The sequence below is a fragment of the Podarcis gaigeae genome (assembly GCF_964106915.1).
Source record: "Podarcis gaigeae genome assembly, chromosome: 1".
NCBI lineage: Eukaryota > Metazoa > Chordata > Lepidosauria > Squamata > Lacertidae > Podarcis > Podarcis gaigeae.
Window position 1 is genome coordinate 86405045 of NC_139678.1, and position 21327 is coordinate 86426371.

Genomic DNA, 21327 nt, shown 5'->3' on the forward strand with positions numbered 1-21327 from the left:
CCTAATACAGCTTCAAAAGAAGCATTCAGATTTGGCGTGCTATTTGTAACTGTTCTTGCATATATTTTTGATAAAGTCCTATATTTTCTAAGGTTGCTGCTTTTATTACTGCAGTTCCTCATTTATTGAGCCTTCTTTTTCCTCTTTCTTTGCTATGGTAATGAATAGATGTGTGCATTGTATTGAAAAAGTTTTGCAAGCACAATAAATGGATGCTTAGAAAAACAGTAAGTCATAAGTTTCCTGGTTATGTGGAGAGGGGCATACCAAAGTTTGAATAATACATTCCTATAAAAAGGGTATTGGGCCAGTCGTTTTTTTACTGCTCATACAAGATCCTGCTAATAAGCATAACATATTTTATGTGAGTTGATTTTAAAATACATGCAATATAATGGGAAGGAGTGTGAACAAATTTCTAAGGGTATATTAATTTTGAAGATATTTTTAGCATTAAACAATGCCTAACTTGCTTTTTGACATTTAAATGTCACTGCATTAATTTGTCCAGGCGCTTTACCCATCTACTTGCTAAAAAAGATGTTTGTAGCCCTGAAGTAAAGAAAGACCTACTTAAGAAGGTGAAAAATGCAATTTCAGCTACTGCAGAGAGATTCTCTGGTTACATGCAAAATGTAAGTATTTCGCTTTCTAGCAGCTGAAGTATTTTAAGGAGTGGTGTGACCAACTATGGAAATATTGATGCAAAAAGAGCTGCATAAAATTGTACAATTTCCCACTGAAAAATACCCTTTAAGCATGAGATGCATTTGGTCCCGTGTCTGTATACACATAATGTGTGTTTTGGTTTAGTAAAATGTTTAGTTTATTATTATTTTGTGCATTCTTTTTTTCCTTTAGCCTCTCTCTTAATTTGCTTTTGTTTGGTTAAAGTTAGATCTTTTTTCTGTTTTGTTGTTTTTCACCTTAAATAAACAAAGTTGTGATTACGTATTGGGGGAAATGAAAACCACAAGTACGCCTAGCTAGTAAGGAGGAGAATTTTAGGTTTTATTAAAACTATGTTTTAAAACGTAGTTATTTGGGATATTTGTAATTCAAATTGAATTGAATATGTGGATTCTGGTATGAATGTATTGTTTGGGACCTTACCCTTTTTAAGAAATTGAGGTAAATTTGGTTTATATATGAGATACATTTAAATAAATGTGTGAATGGGTCTTGAAAGTCACTATTCTAAGGAAATGTATACATGTTTTTAGGATGCTCATGAATTCTTAAGTCAGTGCTTGGATCAGCTGAAGGAGGATGTGGAGAAGCTGAACAAAACTTGGAAGACTGAGCCAATATCTAGTGAAGACAGCTCTCTAGGACGTATATCTGATGACTTGTCAGCCACCAGAGTGTACACATGCCCAGTAATTGCAAACTTAGAATTTGAAGTTCAACATTCTATCATATGTAAAATGTAAGTATTTTAACAGTTTTTTCCCCTTGTTTCATTGTTCTGCGCTTCTGTCTCCTCCTTTCCTTTTCCTCTGCTCCCCTAAAATCTGCTCCAGAAGTCAGGGTGAGTGGGAAGAGGAATTCCATTATATCCATTGGGGTGGTGCTGGATCTCATGCCTAGAGAGCTATACCATCTATGCTGCTGTCTTGTACTACCCATTACTACTAGGCATTCCCTTTGTAATTCTAGCTCTTTTGCCCCAAATGATAAATACTTTTCTACTTTTCTCCCACCCTTCTTTTGTAATGTTAATGTTAGAAACAACTACCGTATTTTTCCCACTATAACACGCAGATTTTTTCTCCTAAAAAGTAAGGGGAAATGTCTGTGCGTGTTATAGAGCGAATGTGTGGTCCCTGGAGCCGTTTGTCCCAAGTGCATGGCAAAAATTAGGCAAAAATCATATTGCGCCATCACGGAGGAGAGGAGGCTGCTGCTTTCCTGCATTCTGCCTCAGGGTCTTACTTCCCACCCTGTTCTTTTTCGGTTGCTGTTTGCTCAGACGGAACAAAGAGCAGTGAAATCCCCTCCCCTCCAGGCAAGTAGAGAGGAAAGCAGAGCGTCCGTGCTCCGGTGGTGGTGGTGGTGCTGCTGCGTCTGGGGACTCGGCAGGCAGCGGAAAACATGCAGATGAGAGAGAGGGGGGGGGGCTGGCTTGGGTGGGTGGGTGGACCTTTGCCTTCCTCCCCCCCCCCCCCTTTAAACCCCTCTCCTGCATTCTTAGCCAGCTGCTTCTCCGCATACCCCTCTCTGGCTCCTTGTCCCTTCTATATTTTTCCTTCCCTCCCCACTTAAAACGTGGTTACAAAGCACGGATCCACATGGATCCACAGGATCTTTGCATTGGGTCACCCCAAATTCACCATTAGAGCACGTAGCATGTCCATGGCTACAGCCTGCCCCCCAAAAATCACGCACCCACTGTTGCCTGGGGCTGCAATGGTGCAAAAACGTGGTTACAAAGCATGGATCCACATGGATCCTCAGGATTTTTGCATTGGGTCACCCCAAATTCACCATCAGATCACATGTCTGTGGCCACAGCATGAAGCACAAAAATGATACATCCACTGTTTCATTCAGAATGTTTTTCCCTTGTTTTCCTCTAAAAACAATGTGCGTGTTATGGTCAGGTGCGTGTTATAGAGTGAAAAATACGGTACTTCATTTTAATAAGTGCTATTGTTGTCAAAGAAGTTGCACTTTGGACCTCTTTTTGATATCCTATTCTATTTTTTAATGTTTATTTTGGTTTTTATAATATTAAATAAAGTAACTACAAAATACAGTAATATAGAATTCCTATTAATATAAATTACATGTTTCATTGCTTCAATTACATATCCTCTTCTATCTTTGGTAGTTAATTCAGTGAGACTATTTCTCTTACCTCTTCCACTAAATATATGCCAAAATATGTATTTATTTATTTATTCTACATGGTTTTTTACAGACTGATATTACATCTTTTATGTAATGCTTATTCTTAAGATATCTGAGTATGACTCATATACTCAGAAATTTGGATATATTTATGAGTTACTAATACAACTTGTAATGAATAGGGAATATGTGGGTAGACTAAAATACACAAGGACATTTTTTTTTCAATGCAGGTGCGGTGAAACAGTCACCAAACGGGAGCAGTTTAATGACCTTTCAATTGACTTTCCAAGAAGAAAAAAACTTCATCCGTCTCGATCTATCCAAGATTCCTTGGACCTCTTTTTTAGGGTATACAAGGCTTTTTAATATCATTCAGCATATCTTTGATTAGCAGATCCTCCCCCCTCATCTCACCATCGTAGTGTCTGAATACTTCTTGCTATCCATTCTTTCCTTCATGCAAAGCTAAGGATGAATGCATAGATTTGCATGGGTTCCCCATCAGCTCTAAGTGAAGACCTATGTCCTTTGTAGGAATCACTGTTTGGTCAGGTGTGGTGCTGGCATTAGTTGAACAAGACTCAAAATATTACAGAAGCCCAAGCTTCTGCAGCAATAATCTGTTCCATATGTTGTGATTTATTTAAATATTTATAGGCCACAATTTTCATAAAAGTACAACATGGTAGTATATACCACATACAAAGTTGCAATAAGATCAGTAAAAACATTAAAACTGCTAGGGTGAAAGAAATTTGCATTTTGGAGGCCTGTCTGAATAGCACAGTTTTCAGGAAACACCTAAAAGTAGGCTGGGATGATTCCTGACAAGTCTTTACAAGCAAGGAAATCCACAGGGCCTGCCACATTAAAATCTTGGTTCCTAGTAAAGGCCAACTGAATCACAGGGGCATGGGAAGCCACCAGAAGTGCCCCATCAGAGGATCTCAGTGATCCAGGTAGAGCACGAAGAACTGGATGGTTTTTAAGTTACTTTGAGTCTAAGTAATTTAGGCCTTTGTGAATTATGCACGGAGATGGGGAGTGGAATGAGAGAGAGAGTCAATGAAAACTGGTATATAAATCTACCTTTGACACTGGGTGGCCAAGTACAGGAGAAGTTGCCCTCGGTTAGGAATATTAAAATCGTCTGTCCAGTTTTTGTGTTTGAATCTCGGATAAGCGACACTTCTCCAAGTATATTGTAGTACTTACTTTGGGCAATAGCGCAGAGAACACATATTGAGAAGAAATAACTTTATTATTCTTCACCGCTCAGCTTTGACCCCACACTTGGCAAAGCTAACTTTCCAGTGCTAAGCTTATTTGTCCCACTATTATTCTAATTATTTATTGAATTTATATACCTCCCTATACCTAGGGTTCTCAGTGTGGTTCACAGAATAGCTAGTTGGAACGTTCAAGGCAACTCATGGTAACCATTTAGAGACCAGTAGCAAAATTCTAACCAACAATATCTAACACATATGCTGATCAGACCTTAGCAGTATCTAATCACATTAAGGAAACCTATGCTGCAGTCATGTGCACATTTACCTGGGAGTAAACCCCTTTCAAAGCAGAGCAACTGCTGAATGAAGATGAATGGGTTTGTACTGATTGATAAAACAAAGCACTTCTTTCAGTGCTGCCATACTGTTGGGTTTAGTCATATATCTGGGCTGATTATAGTTCCCATAAAGCTGGAGTCCACAGGGTAGTCTCTGCGCTAGACAGACATCAGCCTCCTGCAGAGGAGCACTATAATCGATGTGAACCATACAATTTATTTGCCAATTGCATTCTGAAATAGAAAGTGGGTCTCTGCACTTCTGAGATAGAAAGTTACCTGTTCCTTAAATAAGGTTTGATAGATTACAATCCTTGTATTGTATTCATTGTTTGTATTATGTCTCTTAGGCAGAAGAGATAGAATATTCTTGCGAGAAATGCAATGGAAAATCTGCTCTTGTTACACACAAATTCAGTCGGTTTCCCAGGTAGGTATATGGCCTTGGTACAAAATTGTATGAAAATACTAGTAACTTTCAGGATATATAGATGAACAAAATGAATGATGGGTAAAAGTTTAATATTGGTTTAAAAGTGGCTGCCTTGCTCGACTGTAAATGTAGAACAAAATAATGTTAGCCCTGAAAATAGGAGTTCAGTAGATGGATTTGAGGATGCTTTATAGCATCCCTGTTTGACAGAAGGGACTTGCAACTGCAGAATTCTCATTCTAACAAAAATTGTGGCATACTTTGATGCTAGATGAAAAACTATATATTCCCATGGCCTGTCCCACCCACACAGTTTTATTACGTATTGATAGCAAGCTGGGGAAAGAGCACCAGGTCTCTGTGTTGTGCGAGAAGTATTCTGCCTGGGAATAAACAACTCCTTTGTATCTTTGTTAAAACGACATTAATGAAGTTTCCAACTGTTTTTTGTGTCTTGAAGGGTCTTGATTCTTCACCTGAAACGGTACAGCTTCAATGTGGCGCACTCCCTCAATCACAAAGTTGGACAGCAAGTGGTTATACCAAGATTTTTAACCCTGCAGTCACACTGTACAGAAAGCACAAGGTCCCCACTTAATCTGGGGTGGAGTGCACAGTCAGCAATGTAAGCTACGCCTTTTATTCCTCCTTTACCGACAAGCCTACAAACATATTTGAAATACTTCATGATAGATACTTTTCTTTAGGAAAAGGTCGTGATCATTTCCTTTTTATATTGCATTTAACCAACTTGATCTTAGAGGTTTGACTCAGTTGTCCTGTTCTGTAGGTCGTTCTCACAGGTCTATGACTTCGAGGGCATAACAAGGAACTTGAATAAAGTTAATTGAGGGTGCTAGTGGGGGATTGCTGAAGAATGAGGATAACTATAAAGCAGTGGCGTAGCGTGGGGGTGCGGGGGGGGCGGCCGCACCGGGCGCAACATCTGGGGGTTAGGGTTGGGCGCAAATCCACGGGTTAGGGGGCGCAAATTACTTGCCTTGCCCCGGGTGCTGACAACCCACGCTACGCCACTGCTATAAAGTGTAGATTTGGATAAATGAGTTAGACAGGAACAGGCTTCAGCAGTGCCGTACTGAGAACCATTGCAAAAAGTGTAAAGGGTATTGTTAATCCAATGCAAAGGTTTCTTGTCACATTTTTTTAAAGATATAGACTAGAGTTTGAGGTCACCATCAAATTGGTCATGCATAGTAGGCTTTCAAATGTCATACAGTAAACACCTGCTTTTGTTTTAATTAGCTCTCGACCACTGAAAGTATCCCAAATGGTGAATTCCTGTTCTGCCAGCATTTTCACACCCTGTCGGTAAGTAACAGGTTTACATGGCTGTGGAACCTGCAGTGAATAAGTATACAAAAACAACCCTGATTCCCCTTACCTTTTTATTGTACATCCTTGCTTTTATAATCAGATTAATTCAGTGTGGGGATTAGCGAGCAGGCTGAAGCATGTTGGACATTTGGTAGCTATATTTTCTCCACTTGGTTAAATTGTAGATAAAAGTAATATTTTACTGCTGTAGCTGTTTTAAGCTAAGACCCTGTCTGAAACAATCCCAGTCTGACAAATTGTTTCACCTCTCTGAGAATGAGCCATGTTCCTGTGTGCCCCATCTTCACCCCTCCCAAATGCACCTGGCTTCAGCAAAACATTTTGGTTTCTTAATGCACAGTTTTCCAAGCCGACTGACCCAGCTCATTTCATATTCATAATGACAATTGAAAAGGATGTGTCATGTATTTTGTATGGGTTACGCTGAAATAGTAAATTTTAGCATGAAGCATTCTATGAGCAGATACACACCGTACACTTAAAGCATGTTTACTGTGCATGGCTTCCCCCAACAATCCTGGGAACTAGTTTGTTAAGGGTGCTTAGACTTTTAGCTCTGTCTGTGAGAGGAATTACAGTGGATTCTTTGGGGAAGGTCATGTGCTTTACACGTATGATGTGGATTTGCCCTGTGTATATTATATCTGAACCAGTTCAAAATTGCTGAGCTGGTTACCAAACCATTTTTTTAAAAGTTGTTGAGTGACCACCATCAGTGACTTGGAAAATGCCATTGAACCAGATGGAAGTTTGTAATCTTGGTGCTCAAGAGCTGCAGGAATACTAATCCTTACCTTGTGCAGAACATTCTAAATGTGGATTAAGAAATTTTTAATATCTTATTGTTAAGGGTCAATATGAACTGAACTGTAGAATTGCTGTAGGTTGGTGGATTTATTTGAATTCGTGTATTAAAACTGTATAGCTGTTATGTGAAACCTCCTTTTTTAACCTGATGTTATTTGTCCCTGGCAGATTTTTTCAAAGGTAAGGAATAAAGGTTCTGTGTTTACTTTTCAGAAAGTACTCGTTCAAGTTTAAATGTCCTAATCTAAACACCCTGGATTCAGACAGTGAAGATGAACCGCTGAAACGTCCCGTTGCAAACAGCCAAAAACAATGTGATTTCCAAAGCAGGGAACAGCAACGAGAAGAACTAGAGAAAGTAAGGAGAGGGTTAGGGGCAGGAGAAGCAAACATGCTCTGTTACCTGTCTTCCCCAATCTAGTGCTTTTCATATACTTTGGGCCACAACTTCCATCGGCCTCAGCTAGTATAGCCTAGTTGGGGGAGCTAGAAGTTGGAATACAAAACAACTAGAGGAAAGCTTCTTTATTGCCCATATGCAAAGCTGATGATTGAGAAGACAGGAATAGGGAAAAGTGCGTTCTCGCTCTGCCTGTCTTATCTGCCTGTCTCTGTGTGGGTGTGCACAACTGTGAAAAGCTATGGCCGGTGCCAACCCAGTTGGGACAAGTGGCACTAAAGCCTGAAGAAGAATGAGCAATCCAGGTCCATAAAAAATGGTTCACATTGCCAGACATCTCATTGCTGGTACCTACTAGCTCTTTTACACATTCTTCTTTTCATCTTGAGCTGCTTCGTGTGGAGAGATTTTCAAACATTTGAAGTGGCTCATGGACTGGTGTAAATACTAGAGTAGTTCCAAATAGCCGTAAGTTGGTGTGGACATGCACTGAAAAGAGGCAGTGTATGCAGCAATGCATCACTGTAACAAATGGAGAAGCCCTTCTCAGGGCATAACTGTGCCTCTTCAGTCCTGAAAACTCGACACTTGTAGATCTGGGGATCAGAGACAGCTTTGGCCCTCAAGAAAATGTCGCACTAGTTTTGTGAGTGGTTAGCTCAGCCTCTGTGGTAGTCATACATACCCAGACCATTGTGCCTCTATCATCTGCAGGGTTCAAAGAAAATCAAAACAGAGAGTGATAAGGCTTCAGAGCCAACAAATGCTGGCTTTGATGGAATGAGTGAGGAGGAACTTCTAGCAGCAGTCCTGGAAATCAGTAAGAGGGAAACATCACTGTCTCTGAGCCATGATGAAGACAAGCCCACAAATAGTCCAGACACTGGCTTTGGAGATGATGAGCTGCAGGAATTGCCAGATCATATGGAACCTATGGATGTGGAGAAGCCTAAAGCCCTTGCAGAGCCAGGTAAAAGTAACATTTCAAACAGTTTTTAAAAATATATATATCATTTTTCTACATTTCAAAATCATTTTACAAACTTTAAAATATCCAGTTGACTTCCCTTCTTCTCCTTCCTTGGTTCATATTATATACAATACTTTCCTGCATATTTTACTATAACCGTTCAAATCAATTTTCCACTTTTACATTGATCAAATGTTGTTTGTTGAATTTATCTTCATGCTGCCAGCGTTTTCAGCTGTGTACAATTATTTTCCATATATTCAATAAACATTTTCCACTCTTCTTTAAAAAAAATCCTTTATTATTTTATCCACATAATATACATTCTTTACAGCAAACAACTCCAAAATAAGCAGACAACCCTTCTAAAACTTTTTAAAACTCCTCATCCATGTTTTTGACCAACATTTTGGTTTTGTCTGAATTTATTTTAAAACCTGCCACTTCTCCAAACATTTTAATTTCTTCTAGTGGTTTGGGAGTGCTCTCCAGTGGTTGTTTCAATGTTAACACTACATCATCAGCAAATGCCCTTAATTTATAGACTCTACATCCCACTTCAATACCTTTCATTTCTCCTTATATTCTGAAGCAATATTTCTAGCATCAAGATAAATAACAACAGAGATAGGGGACAACTTTGTCTGGTTCTTTTTCTTACTTGACTTAAATAATATTATTTACTAATATGATGAGAGTTACCTGTAGCTCCATAAATCTATTCTGTTGGTTTTCCCAACACTCTGGAGCAGATTTGGGGAGGGCACAGGGAGAGGAAGTAGAAGGATTTTTTTATGCAAACACAAATCCTTGCATTAACAGAACCATTTTGGATACTGTCCTATGTTGATCTTTTCACATGTAGAAATATGTCTACCCATTTTAAGTTCCACTTTTATTATAAAAATAAGCATAGGTTACTTAACTGTGTTGGCTTATAATTGGAAAGGGAAAAGAAGACACAAAAAAGACAACCCATGTGGAGAATCATGCAAAAATTGCCTTCTTTTTCTCTTCATTCTTAGAAACTTAATGTAAAAATAAAAAATGGGAATACCAAATTAAATCAGAAGTCCAGAAAGGCAAAGTTTAGGGTGAGCTTGCATACTTCAGGCACATAGGTTCAAATAATCTTTCCTCAGTGTGATTTTTTTTTAAAGGTGTACAATAAAATACTTAATACTACTCATTTTTAAAGGCTTGATCAAGTGGGAAAATGTTCTTCACTGCAGAAAACACTCCCCCCTTGATAGAATTCATCCTGATGTACCAGTAGATGTCACTCTGCTCCTGAGACTTGGGTAGAATGAAAAGGACTTAGCTGGTGACCACCAAGAAAAGTTCCCCTTGCAACTGCTGCTAAAAACAAAATTAAAGCATCAACGTGGTATTTTTGTTTCCATAGGTTTTGCCAACTTCCCTGAGATAACTAAAGATTTTGATGAGAATAAAGAAAATAAAACTCCGGAAGGCACTCAAGGGGAGGTTGATTGGCTGCAACAGTATGACATGGAGCGAGAAAGAGAGGAACAGGAGCTACAGCAGGCTTTGGCTCAGAGCCTCCAAGAACAAGTAAGAGCCAATGCTCTTTCACAAGCACTTGGAAATCAAAACAGCCAACTGATAGGAAATCATAGGGCACAGTTAGTGTCTCCTTTAAGAAGACATATAAGAGGGGTTATTTTAGCCTGCTCCATAACATGGTGCAAGAGACCTTTGATTACTAATCTTTTTTGGGGGGGGGGATTGAAGAGCTTTTGTAAAGTTGGATTTGAAAGCTTTCATGAATACTTTCAAACTGATGAGCTGAATAGGCATAGTAGTGTTTAGGGAAGCTTTTAATGTTTGATGCATTACTGTATTTTAATATTTTGTTGGAAGCCGCCCATAGTGGCTGGGGAAGCACAGCCAGATGGGCGGGGTATAAATAATAAATTATTATTATTATAGTCATTGGGAATTATTGGGAATTATGAGGGGAAATACTCTAAGAATAAAAGGGTTTGTCTTATAACTGTCCTGATTGAAGTAAGTGAGAGGGTTTTTGGGGAATACAGAGCCACCTACCAATGAAATCTGTTTTTTGTTAAGCTGCAAGCACTGATACTCTTAAAATTCTTCTTAAATGCAGCAGATTTTTCAATTCTTCATTAATGACTTGTGTCCTCATTTAGCTTTAGGCAGAGAGTAGCATACGTTTTACTACATTGCGGGAAATTTTGTTCAGAACTATTGTGCTTTACAAGCAGTTCACATTCATTTCAAGACTTTTCAAAAGAAAAGCTGTAGAGAGCTTGTTGTGGCACTTGGGGACTTGCTGTGTTGCATACCAAACTTGAGCAACTTGAACAACCTTTTAATTAAGGCTGGCCCTGTGGAACATTTGGGCTCTGGCTGGTCTCAAACGTGCCTGCACAGGGAATTAGGTTTGTTGTAGAAACTGGAGTTGCATAGTTCTCAGTGGCAGTAACAGGGAACCTATAAAAAGAACAGGAAGTGTCTCAGTGAACTAAGTTTGGTTCTCTACCCCAGCAGGAGGCGCGGGAACAAAAAGAAGATGATGACCTTAAACGAGCCACTGAATTAAGTCTGCAAGGTGAGATGTACAGGAGAAAATAGGGATGAGTTTTCATATCATTCCACAATTGCTCACAGTACTTGAAAGGAAGCTGGTATTTTGTTCTTTGCCTCATTTGTATTACTTTGTGCTCTAGTCCTTCCAGTTTAGGTTCAATATAAAAGCACATTCAGCTGGTAAACTCTGAAACACAACAAGCAGATCAGTGGAATTGTTTTATTATTCTTTCTTTTTTTCTTCCCTTGAAATTCCTCATTTTCTGTCAGAGAATCCTCATTAAGTTCACATTCCAATTTCATTTTCTGCAAATTTTTGGCAGCAACTCTGCTTAAAAGCCTTTGTAAAAAGTAAATGGTTTAAGCTCTCCCCCAAGTGAGTTTTCTTTGCCTTCCAATGAATGCAACGGGGGGAAATGTGTTTGTTTGGTAGACAGTTACAGGACATAAAGGAATTGACTCATATCATTGCTGCATGAAAGCACAGATAGTTAAGAGATGCAAAGTACTGGTTTTCTACTGAAGGCTTTTGCTACTAGAGAGAGGTAGATACAATGCTGGTAGGATTTGTGGGCGTAGCAGAATGCTCTATAGGCAATCATAGCTTGTTTTCTGTGGTTCCTTCTCCCTTTCAGTTTGTTCTGCTGACCAACTGTACTGTGCCTTGTATGTAGGCTGATCTGTGATCCACCAATCCTGACCTGTCTTACCGAGTCAGTGGTAAAAATGTGAATGTCAAATTTCCAAATCTGTAAAACTTAACAACATGGGGTTTAATCCTGGTTTAGGTGATCTACAGCAAAAGCTATGACAAGTGGCATAACTTTCATATGCAAGTAATTAACTCAAAGCAGAACTTTTTTATTTAGCAGTAAGCAGAGTTGGCTTCAGAGTGTTATTATTGCGATGATGGTGGTGGTGATAGTTCTGTGAAAACTAAAGCGGAAATGTTACAGAACCTCAAAGCTTAAAATTTCCTGCTACTTAGAAAAAGTTGCATGTATTTTGCTCAGTCCAGCAACTATTAAATTTCTATATTTTGATCATTTCTTGCCATGAGCGAAGAGGCAAGATGCTAACACACTAGTTGCATTCCACCTTTTAACTGGAGCAGCAACATTTGAGAGCAGTACCTCAATGAAGCCTTAAAAGGATGTTTCCTTGCATAAAATTGAAAATACAGAAACTATTTGCTGTGTGTATATAGAATATTTACTTGATGCCCATTATTACAGTGCTTTATTTAGCAAAGGAGAGGGAAATGTTTTGGGTAAATGGTGTGCTGGTATATTGTCAGTTTTGTGATATGCTTATGATCAAGGGTCTTACACAGTATCATTTTCATGGTGTTTAGAGTTTAACAGCTCTCTTCTGGACAGCCTTGGCTCTGATGAGGACTCTGGGAATGAGGATGTTCTGGACATGGAGTACTCAGAAGCAGAAGCTGAGGAATTGAAAAGAAATGCTGAGGTGATGGTCTGGGCTATTGGGACTAGCTCCCATTTTATTACTATACGTGAAGTAAAAGCATATATAAATGCTTACGGGGAGCTTTTCTGTTTTGATGGTTCAGGTTGTTTGGTATGATATCCTTAGCTATCTTTGAGACTGTAAAGTTCTCTCAGTGGGTGGTGTTTGAGACTTGGGTTCAAATGCCTGCCTCATCATTTGGATGAGTTACTCTTCCTCTTGGAGATGAGGGTGGAGAAATAGTGATTTCCCTTTAGGGAGAAGGATGGAGTGGGGGAAATGCACATCTTGATTTGTTGGCTAAGCAGGGGTGGGGGGACTTGTGGCCTTGTATAGATTGTTGAACTCCAGTTCCTAACAGCTCTAGCCAGCATGACCAGTGGTCAGAAACTAAGGGAGCTGTAGTGTAGCAATGTCTGGAGGACCACAGGCTCTGCATCCCTGGGTTAATTAAGCTGGTATTTCATGCAGCACAGTAATTACATTATTGGTAAGATAAGTTTCTTAATTGTGAAGTACCGTATTTTTCCCTCTATAACACGCAGATTTTTTCTCCTAAAAAGTAAGGGGAAATGTCTGTGCGTGTTATAGAGCGAATGTGTGGTCCCTGGAGCCGTTTGTCCCAAGTGCATGGCAAAAATCATATTGCGCCGTCACGGAGGAGAGGAGGCTGCTGCTTTCCTGCATTCTGCCTCAGGGTCTTACTGCCCACCCTGTTCTGTTTCGGTTGCTGTTTGCTCAGACGGAACAAAGAGCAGTGAAATCCCCTCCCCTCCAGGCAAGTAGAGAGGAAAGCAGAGCGTCCCTGCTCCGGTGCTGCTGCTGCGTCTGGGGACTCGGCAGGCAGCGGAAAACATGCAGATGCGAGAGAGGGAGAGGGCTGGCTTGAGTGGGTGGGTGGGTGGACCTTTGCCTTCCCCCCCCCCTTTAAACCCCTCTCCTGCATTCTTAGCCAGCTGCTTCTCCGCACACCCCTCTCATGCTCCTTGTCCCTTCTATATTTTTCCTTCCCTCCCCACTTAAAACGTGGTTACAAAGCACGGATCCACATGGATCCTCAGGATCTTTGCATTGGGTCACCCCAAATTCACCATCAGATCACATAGCAATGATCTGATGCAAAAACAGGGCTGCAATGGTGCAAAAACGTGGTTACAAAGCATGGATCTACATGGATCCTCAGGATCTTTGCATTGGGTCATCCCAAATTCACCATCAGAACACATAGCATGTCCATGGCTACAGCCTGCCCCCCAAAAATCACGCACCCACTGTTGCCTGGGGCTGCAATGGTGCAAAAACGTGGTTACAAAGCATGGATCCACATGGATCCTCAGGATCTTTGCATTGGGTCAGCCCAAATTCACCATCAGAACACATAGCATGTCCATGGCTACAGCCTGCCCCCCAAAAATCACACACCCACTGTTGCCTGGGGCTGCAATGGTGCAAAAACGTGGTTACAAAGCATGGATCCACAGGGATTCTCAGGATTTTTGCATTGGGTCACCCCAAATTCACCATCAGATCACATGTCTGTGGCCACAGCATGAAGCACAAAAATGATACATCCACTGTTTCATTCAGAATGTTTTTTCCCTTGTTTTCCTCCTCTAAAAACGATGTGCGTGTTATGGTCAGGTGCGTGTTATAGAGTGAAAAATACGGTAATCATACAAGCACCTGTTTAGTATTATGTTGAAGTTTTGTTTTGTTTGTTTGCTGTATAAACTGAAAAGGTTATTTTTATACTCAAAGGAAAAGGTTTTACAAGCCCTTCAACCTGCATTCCTAAAACCCAATTTTTAACATAGTGAAGTGAGACAGCCTTCCCTTTTAGAGAATGCAGGCAAACAATTATTTTTCCACTGTTCCTTCATACATCTTGAATATTGTTGTAGAGATGTTTGAGACAGTCTTCTTCCTCACAATTTTCTGGCTATTGTGCCTGTTGTATTCTGTTCATGTTTCAGAATAGTTTCTTTGTGCTGTCTCTCTCCCTGCTGGTTTACACATGCCCTCTAGGAAATCTTCCTCTTAGTGCATTGTAGGCTGTGACCTAGGTAACACCCAGTAAGGTCAGAGTTTCCGTACTGAGCCTTTTGGAGCTCTGCATTGGCACATTGACGGCATTCCAGTTTCTGGGGTTTTAACAAGGATGAGAGCTAGTTTAAAAATGAGAGGAAGTTAAGGCTGTATGTTCTCTGCTCCTGAGTTACCCGTAAGCTTTGACCTGAGCAAATTAGCAATATCTCAAAAGGTTTGCTCCAGTGTTTGGCACAATAAAGATTTTATGGTAGCTAAACCATAATCTACCTTTCTCAGTCTGGTAGAAGAGCAAACTTAAACTAATAATTGACTTTTTCCTCAGACAGGAGAGCTGCCCAACTCCTATCGACTCATTAGTGTTGTCAGCCATATTGGAGACACTTCCTCCTCAGGTAAGGCAAACATCACTTCCTTGATAGCTCTGCTCTCTACAGGAAAAGTGTGTCTCTTCTGTTTTTTCAGCAACCAAAACCACAAAGGAAAAAGAAGAAGATTGTTAATATTTCATTTTGTGTGCTTGGGGAAAAAAATCAGTTTTCCCAGAACCAACAGGGTTGTTGCCTAAATTCAGCAATTGAGTTAAGCTCACTGAAGCCCATAGAAATAATTATCCAAGAGAAACCAGCTATTTTAAGTGGAATTCATCTTGCTAGTTTAAATCAATCATTTTCAAAATAGCAAAATGCAGTTTGTACTAGGGTATGTTATTGTCTTTCAGTTTATTAATTAATAAACAAATTGGCTTGAAAATACTTCTGATACTTAATGTAGTCTGGAAGCTACAGTCTATGGTGTTCTAATATTTTCTTTCTCTCTCTCCCCCATCATATTGAAGGTCACTATATTAGTGATGTGTATGACATTCGCAAGCAAGTATGGTTCACATACAATGACTTGGAAGTATCCAGAACTCAAGAAGCCTCTGTGCAGAGTGACAGAGACAGGAGTGGCTACATCTTCTTTTATATGCACAAGTAAATGTACTTTATGTGTCCTCCCCAAATGGTCCAATCCTTTTTTATTGCATTTGCATTCTCTAAAATGGTCTCGTGTTTCTAATTCCTGTTTTCCTAGTTGCTAGTTATAGTATGGTCCTGAATAGCTTATAAGAATTATTGGAACCTGTTTAATAGCCCTTTGACTGGGAAGGTGCAAAATAGCGAGGCTGTAACTCTGGAACCTGAGCAGATTCTCTTGCATGCATTTGCCTTCTTTTTCACCCTCTACATCAGGGGTGGGGAATCTCCAGTCGACAGGCCAATCTTGACCTGCCAGGAGGCCCAGTTTTTTCCTTGAGGCTATCCCCACTTATCAGCCAACTGATATCACTGTGTGATGGCAGCTGATGGATTGGGTGGAACAGGGTTCAATCCTACTGGATACTGCTTCACCAGCACATTCCCTGTAGTCCCCTGCAGAGAATATGATTGAACCCTACACTCAGCAGCTGGTGATCAGAGAGTTCAGTCCTGCTAGGTGCTGCTTTGCTTGCAGGTTTCTTGTGGGAAAAGCAGACCTAACCCTGGCTGGCCAGCTTTGACTAGTAAATGGGACCTCTCACCTATCACTCATCTAATGTCATCATGAAGTCAGCTGGTTGACAGGTGAATGGCTCCACCCACCTATTAAAGTTCATCCGTGGGGTGATAAGATAACCATCTGGCTCACTAGGCCCAGAAGGTTTCCTACCCCTGCTCTACAGCTTTGCTTCCCCACTAAAAGCTTTCCTTCTTCTTTGATGTGAACCTCTTTTGTGTTTCCCAGGGAGATATTTGATGAGTTGCTAGAAACAGAAAAGAATATGCAGCTGCCTTGCACGGAGGTGGGGAAGCCAGTTCGGCAGCCCATTTGAAGAACGTGGCTTTAACTGAGCACAAGTGATTTCTGAACTTTTGCCTGACATGCAAGAGCCACAAACCCCCAAGAACTCAGGGCGTAGTTGAGACAACCCCATGGAATAGGAGGAATGGACCACTTCGCGCCTTCCTTTTGAATTTCAACCATGCAGCTAAGCTTCTTTTACCTGGAGTTTCCTTCTTATTCTTTTGTTTTAAATAGTCAAGAAATAATTGTGCCAGCAGCCATGGTGTTAATCAGGCCAGAGGATTTAATGGCTCCTTCAAAAACTCATAAAAGGATGGTGTGAGATGCGACTTCAAGTTCGCCCATTTACCTCTCACAGGGAAACTGAGAAGATGCTACATATTGGGTGGTTTTCTATGCCTTCCCTACACGAGAGCAAAATAAGCAATAGTCTCGAATCTGGTAAATATTGTGTACATAACGTGAATTGGAAAGTGCTGAAGGCTGACTCAGCTAAATGGAGTACCCTGGCATTGCTGAAACTGGGACACCCATGGTCTTTAATACAGGATCACACAGATCCAGGAAACAAACTGTCGGTGCTTTGGAACCCAAGGATTACATCTTCACATAGTTCACTTTTGTCCTTGTTTTTAAAGTTAAAATATATACTATATAAATATATATATATAATTTTTAAAGTTTTTATTCTTTTTTGACTGTGTTCTTTTCTAAGTACTGCCATTTGCAGAAAGGTTTTATTTCTCTGTGAGCATTTGTGTGTATAATCTGTATTAGTCTGTGTATATATATCTAGATATATATTAGCTGTGTTTCACTGAAGACTGTCCCGGTTTGGCAATGAGAGAGGCAGCTAACTGGAAGTGCAAGTCCTGGCTTTTGGCAGGCCTTTTTTTACCAGTGCCCAGCTAGTGCTAATCAGTAAATGAAGCACGAACGAGAGTTCTGTTTTCCCTGTGTTTGTGTTGGCTTTCAGCCCTGAAAAACTGCACGTGCTTGAAAGGTGTGTGTGTGTGTGTGTGTGTGTGTGTGTGTGTGTGTGAGAGAGAGAGAGAGAGAGAGAGAGATATCCCAGCTTTACTCTGTTGGGCAAGAGTTGTATGCCAGCAGATGAAATATTAAAATGTACCTGGATTTATTCTAATTGTGTGGTAAGTGCAGTTAAATCAGTTGAAAAAATCAGAGAACTCTCAAAAGTGGTTATTTGATGTTTTCGAGACATTTCAGGGTGTAGATGTTAGGGTTTGGTTATTTAATAGTATTTGGATAACACTAAATTCATTTTGTAGCTTGTTTGACAAAAAGGACGAACAAGAAAAATACTATCTAGAATTAATTTGTTTCAGTTCCTCATTTTAATACTGGAAATTTATTCCAGTTTTTTCACTTTTACTTTTGTGGCAATAAAATTGCTAATAATTGAGGTGCCTCTTGGTTTGCCCCTAACTCAGACTTTTCTTTTGAAAAGGTTAACAGGTGTTGAGAGGGTTGTCGTCCCCCCTTCTTGACAATTGTTTTTAATTACAATTAGAACTTCCTAAGAAATATAATCCTTTGACTAGAAGACACAAACCATGGGCATTAGTAGGCAACAGGTATTACCTGTTGTGGAAGGATTTCCCTGCCGGGCTTATAGAATTACAGGCTGTGTTAGGCAACTCTGAATGACATTTGCTGTGTCAAGGGTAGTAGTAGGGTGATAACTTTATTATTTGATTGGCTAATCTGCCAAACCAAACAAAAGTTCTCCCAAGTCATACTGCCAAAAGCATAGTGTTCAAATTTATTCTATCATTGTGATTTTGCACTGTTGACGGTCAGAGTTATTTGAATGCGCTTTTTAGCAAGGAATAAGGGGTTTTTCTTGAGGTGCAAAAGAGGAGCCTTAGGTAGTGCTGTCCATCTCTATCTCTCCCCCCCCCCCCTCGAAACTCCCAGCCCAGATAAATGCATTAAATAGTTGTCATGACACCTACAGGTTCATATTGATAGCATGGTCAAGATAAATTAACTCCCATATTTACAGTCAAAATATTATAGGTAGGTGTCGTAATAAGACAGTATAGAGCATCCAGGTTCAGGTTCAGAGTCATTCGAATTGTCAGGAATGTGGAATTATTAGAGCAATCATATGTTTTTGCTTCACCTAGTATTGAGAATGCAACTTAGCCAGAAGTGACTGTAAGCCAGTGATTATGTCAAGCTATGGCAACTTTCTAAATAGTTTTTTGCCCCCTAAGGTGAAATGTGCTGGCAAGGAAGGTACTATCTAGTACCTCTATATATGTAAATTTACATTTACATCCTTGTTGGCATTTGCAGTCCATTAAAATCTGTAGAATGTGTTGTGCGAGGGAGATTCTAAGCTCAATCAGTTTTTATTGTCCACTGTTTTAACATGAAGTGCTGAAACTGTGCAAGAGTTTACATTTGTACAGTTTTCTCGGCCATTCAGGATTACATTTAGAACCAAATTTTAAGTATGTGGTTTATAGCATCTTGAACTATAGGTAATCTTGAGAAATACAGAAACTTTGGGGACCTAAACAGCAGTGGCTTACTGCTGCTGTTTAGAATCCTGTTGCCTGCTAAAGGGAAGGTTTGTTTTTAGAGCAGTGTGATATGTAACTTTCTGAGACATTATTCTTGGTTTCAAAAGAAGGAAGCAACTAAACATGAGCTCACCCAATAGAATTTATTGTTTGGTTCATGCCTGCATATTTTAAACCTCACTTTTCTACATTTGCCCTATTTTTGCTATATTTTTCTGCTATATTTACTTTTTGATAAAGAAAAATAGCCATATATGTGTTTGCACTAAGTAACTAAGCTCTCCATAACCTCCACCCCTCCCCAACAAATCCTGTATATAGCTGGATTAATAAAATAGCTCAGGTTGTTTGCTAAAGAAAACTTTAGAAATCACCATGCACCTATTTTTTAATGAAGATTTTTCCTTATATAAGAAAAAGCTTGTTCTTTCTAGCCATGGGCTAGAAATTGAAAACCTAAGCATGCAAATATAGGGCATTAGGCATCAGTGTTTCACTTAAAGTTAAATCTGTCCATCAGTTTTGCCCTCACTACTAGAAGATGAATGCTCAGTGTTTTATAAATGGAGTCTGTTGAAATAACCTTGAAGATACAGAGGATTCCAGTGATTTCTCTATCCTGGGCTCCCCGCACCCTTCCACCATGGGGGAGTCAACAGCATAAGGTTTCAGGCATGCAGGGTCTTTCAGGTGCTAGATGGGTTAACAAAACCTGCCTGCCCTGCAGCTAATTAAAGGCTGGATTAATTATAATTAAATAGTATTTCATTGGAAATCCATGGAATTTTTCAGATCCCTGTGATGGGAGTTTGGGGTAAGATGCGGAGTTGAGTTTCTGTATAAGAATTGGTTTTCTGTATAAGAATTGAGTTTCTGTATAAGAATTTTTGAACCAGTGTAACATGGGGAGTGAACCGTCTCGGAATGAACATGAAGTGGGTGGGTTGTTGCCCCTATGCTACTTCCCAGTGTTAACCTACTTCTTTGCTCCCCTGCTTCTTTAATAAGTTATTCTCTAAAAACTTAGGGGGAGTGAGTGATTTGGGGCGAGAGTTCTTGTCATGTGTGTTTGAGGCAGTTGTCTTGGGGATTTTTTTTTAATGTTGGGAGTCACTTTGTGTCCCTTGACACTTAATGTGGAGCAGCACTTTTCTGTGTTTTAGCAGACTTGTTTCTATGTATTCTTTACTAAATTCTGCCTTCTTTTCTTCCTCTTTAAATGATGTGTAGATTGATTTCAGAGAAATTAAACACTCTTCATTAATGCTGAATCTCGTTTCTTTTTTTAAAAAGATGCAGGTGTCTTACAGCTTTGTTTAGCACAGAGTTACATTCTTCCCCTCCCTCTGCAGTGCATTGCACACCCTCAGAATATGCTTGAGAGGGTTGGATGGTTCTCTGTTTTCACTGCTGTTTATTGTTGTTGCAGTTGATACTCTAAATTTATGGCCGCCTATTTTTATGATTCTTCAAAACGTTTTCCATTCCTTGGGGTTTGTATCCAATACAGCCGTTTGCTAGTACAGCAGGCTTCCGCTTGCGTAATGGAGTTTTCCCCTCCTCTCCCCTCTAGGCCCCCCCCCCAGCGAACCCTTAAAATCTACTCCAGAGGGTTGGAGGACTCTCAGAGCAGATTTTGAGAGCATATGGGGAGAGGAGAGGAAGGAGAAGTCCTGCTTGCATAAAGGCTTTTGCTACAATTCCTTGTGTGCTTGGCTTAGTTTCATTTTAAGCGTAAATCTATTTGAGAAGATACATTTCAAAAAGCCATTTTGATCCATAGAGGAAAGAAATGTGCATTAGAAAGCTGACTTTCTCAGAAAGTCACCAGGCCACCAAATGTGCAGTTGTTCTTGCATTTTCCTTCAGAGAAATGAAGCACTACTTCTGCCAGTATGGAATAGGTATAAAGCATTCTCTGAACAAAGTCTAGCTCCTTGAGACACATTAGCAACTGCCTGTGCAAAATCCATCCTAGTTCTGCTTTTGACCTGTAAGGTAAGGTGTGGTAAGTTGCTTCTCAAGTGGGGGCAGATCCTCATTTTGAAGACCTATGTATCTGCATTATAAAATGCGTATGGTAAGCCATGTGGAATACTTTTCATTAAGGAAACTTCAGCTTGCTGTTCTACTCATTGCTTAAAGCCTGATAAATGGAAGTAACTGCAGTCGCTAGTCCTGTTGTTAGCATTTTCATGTGTGATTATTGAATAATGGGAATTTGCAGTCATGAATTTTCTACAAAATTTATTTGAATTGCCTATGATTAGCCCTAGCCCACTAAATGTGATCAAAAACCACACTTCTGTGTGCAGGCGAATTGGAATTCACTCTGCATTTCTGGGTTCAGAGAAAAACCATGGAAAGTGGTGTGTATGTAAAGAAACAATTTAAAATTTTGTGGAAATGTAGTTGCATCAATTCCTGTTTCAAAGGGCGGGGTAGGGGGACTCCTCCCTATAGTAT

The 21327-nt window shown here is 39.9% G+C and overlaps 1 protein-coding gene across 3 annotated transcripts in view; it reads left to right on the forward strand.

Moving 5' to 3' along the window:
- Positions 1-20132, forward strand: part of USP37 (ubiquitin specific peptidase 37) — a 32398-nt gene extending 12266 nt beyond the window's left edge. For 2 of the 3 annotated variants that reach the window (XM_083736039.1, XM_083736040.1), the window contains exons 11-24: positions 512-635; positions 1224-1429; positions 3087-3204; positions 4777-4856; positions 5320-5484; positions 6123-6188; positions 7236-7380; positions 8137-8392; positions 9798-9964; positions 10925-10988; positions 12321-12436; positions 14808-14877; positions 15321-15459; positions 16250-20132. In XM_083736039.1, coding sequence (XP_083592165.1) covers positions 512-635; positions 1224-1429; positions 3087-3204; positions 4777-4856; positions 5320-5484; positions 6123-6188; positions 7236-7380; positions 8137-8392; positions 9798-9964; positions 10925-10988; positions 12321-12436; positions 14808-14877; positions 15321-15459; positions 16250-16337 — 1804 coding nt within the window. In that variant the 3' untranslated portion in view covers positions 16338-20132. The remainder of the gene's footprint in view (positions 1-511; positions 636-1223; positions 1430-3086; positions 3205-4776; positions 4857-5319; positions 5485-6122; positions 6189-7235; positions 7381-8136; positions 8393-9797; positions 9965-10924; positions 10989-12320; positions 12437-14807; positions 14878-15320; positions 15460-16249) is intronic. The other variant, XM_083736041.1, reaches the window with a different exon arrangement.
- Positions 20133-21327: the final 1195 nt, after the last annotated feature.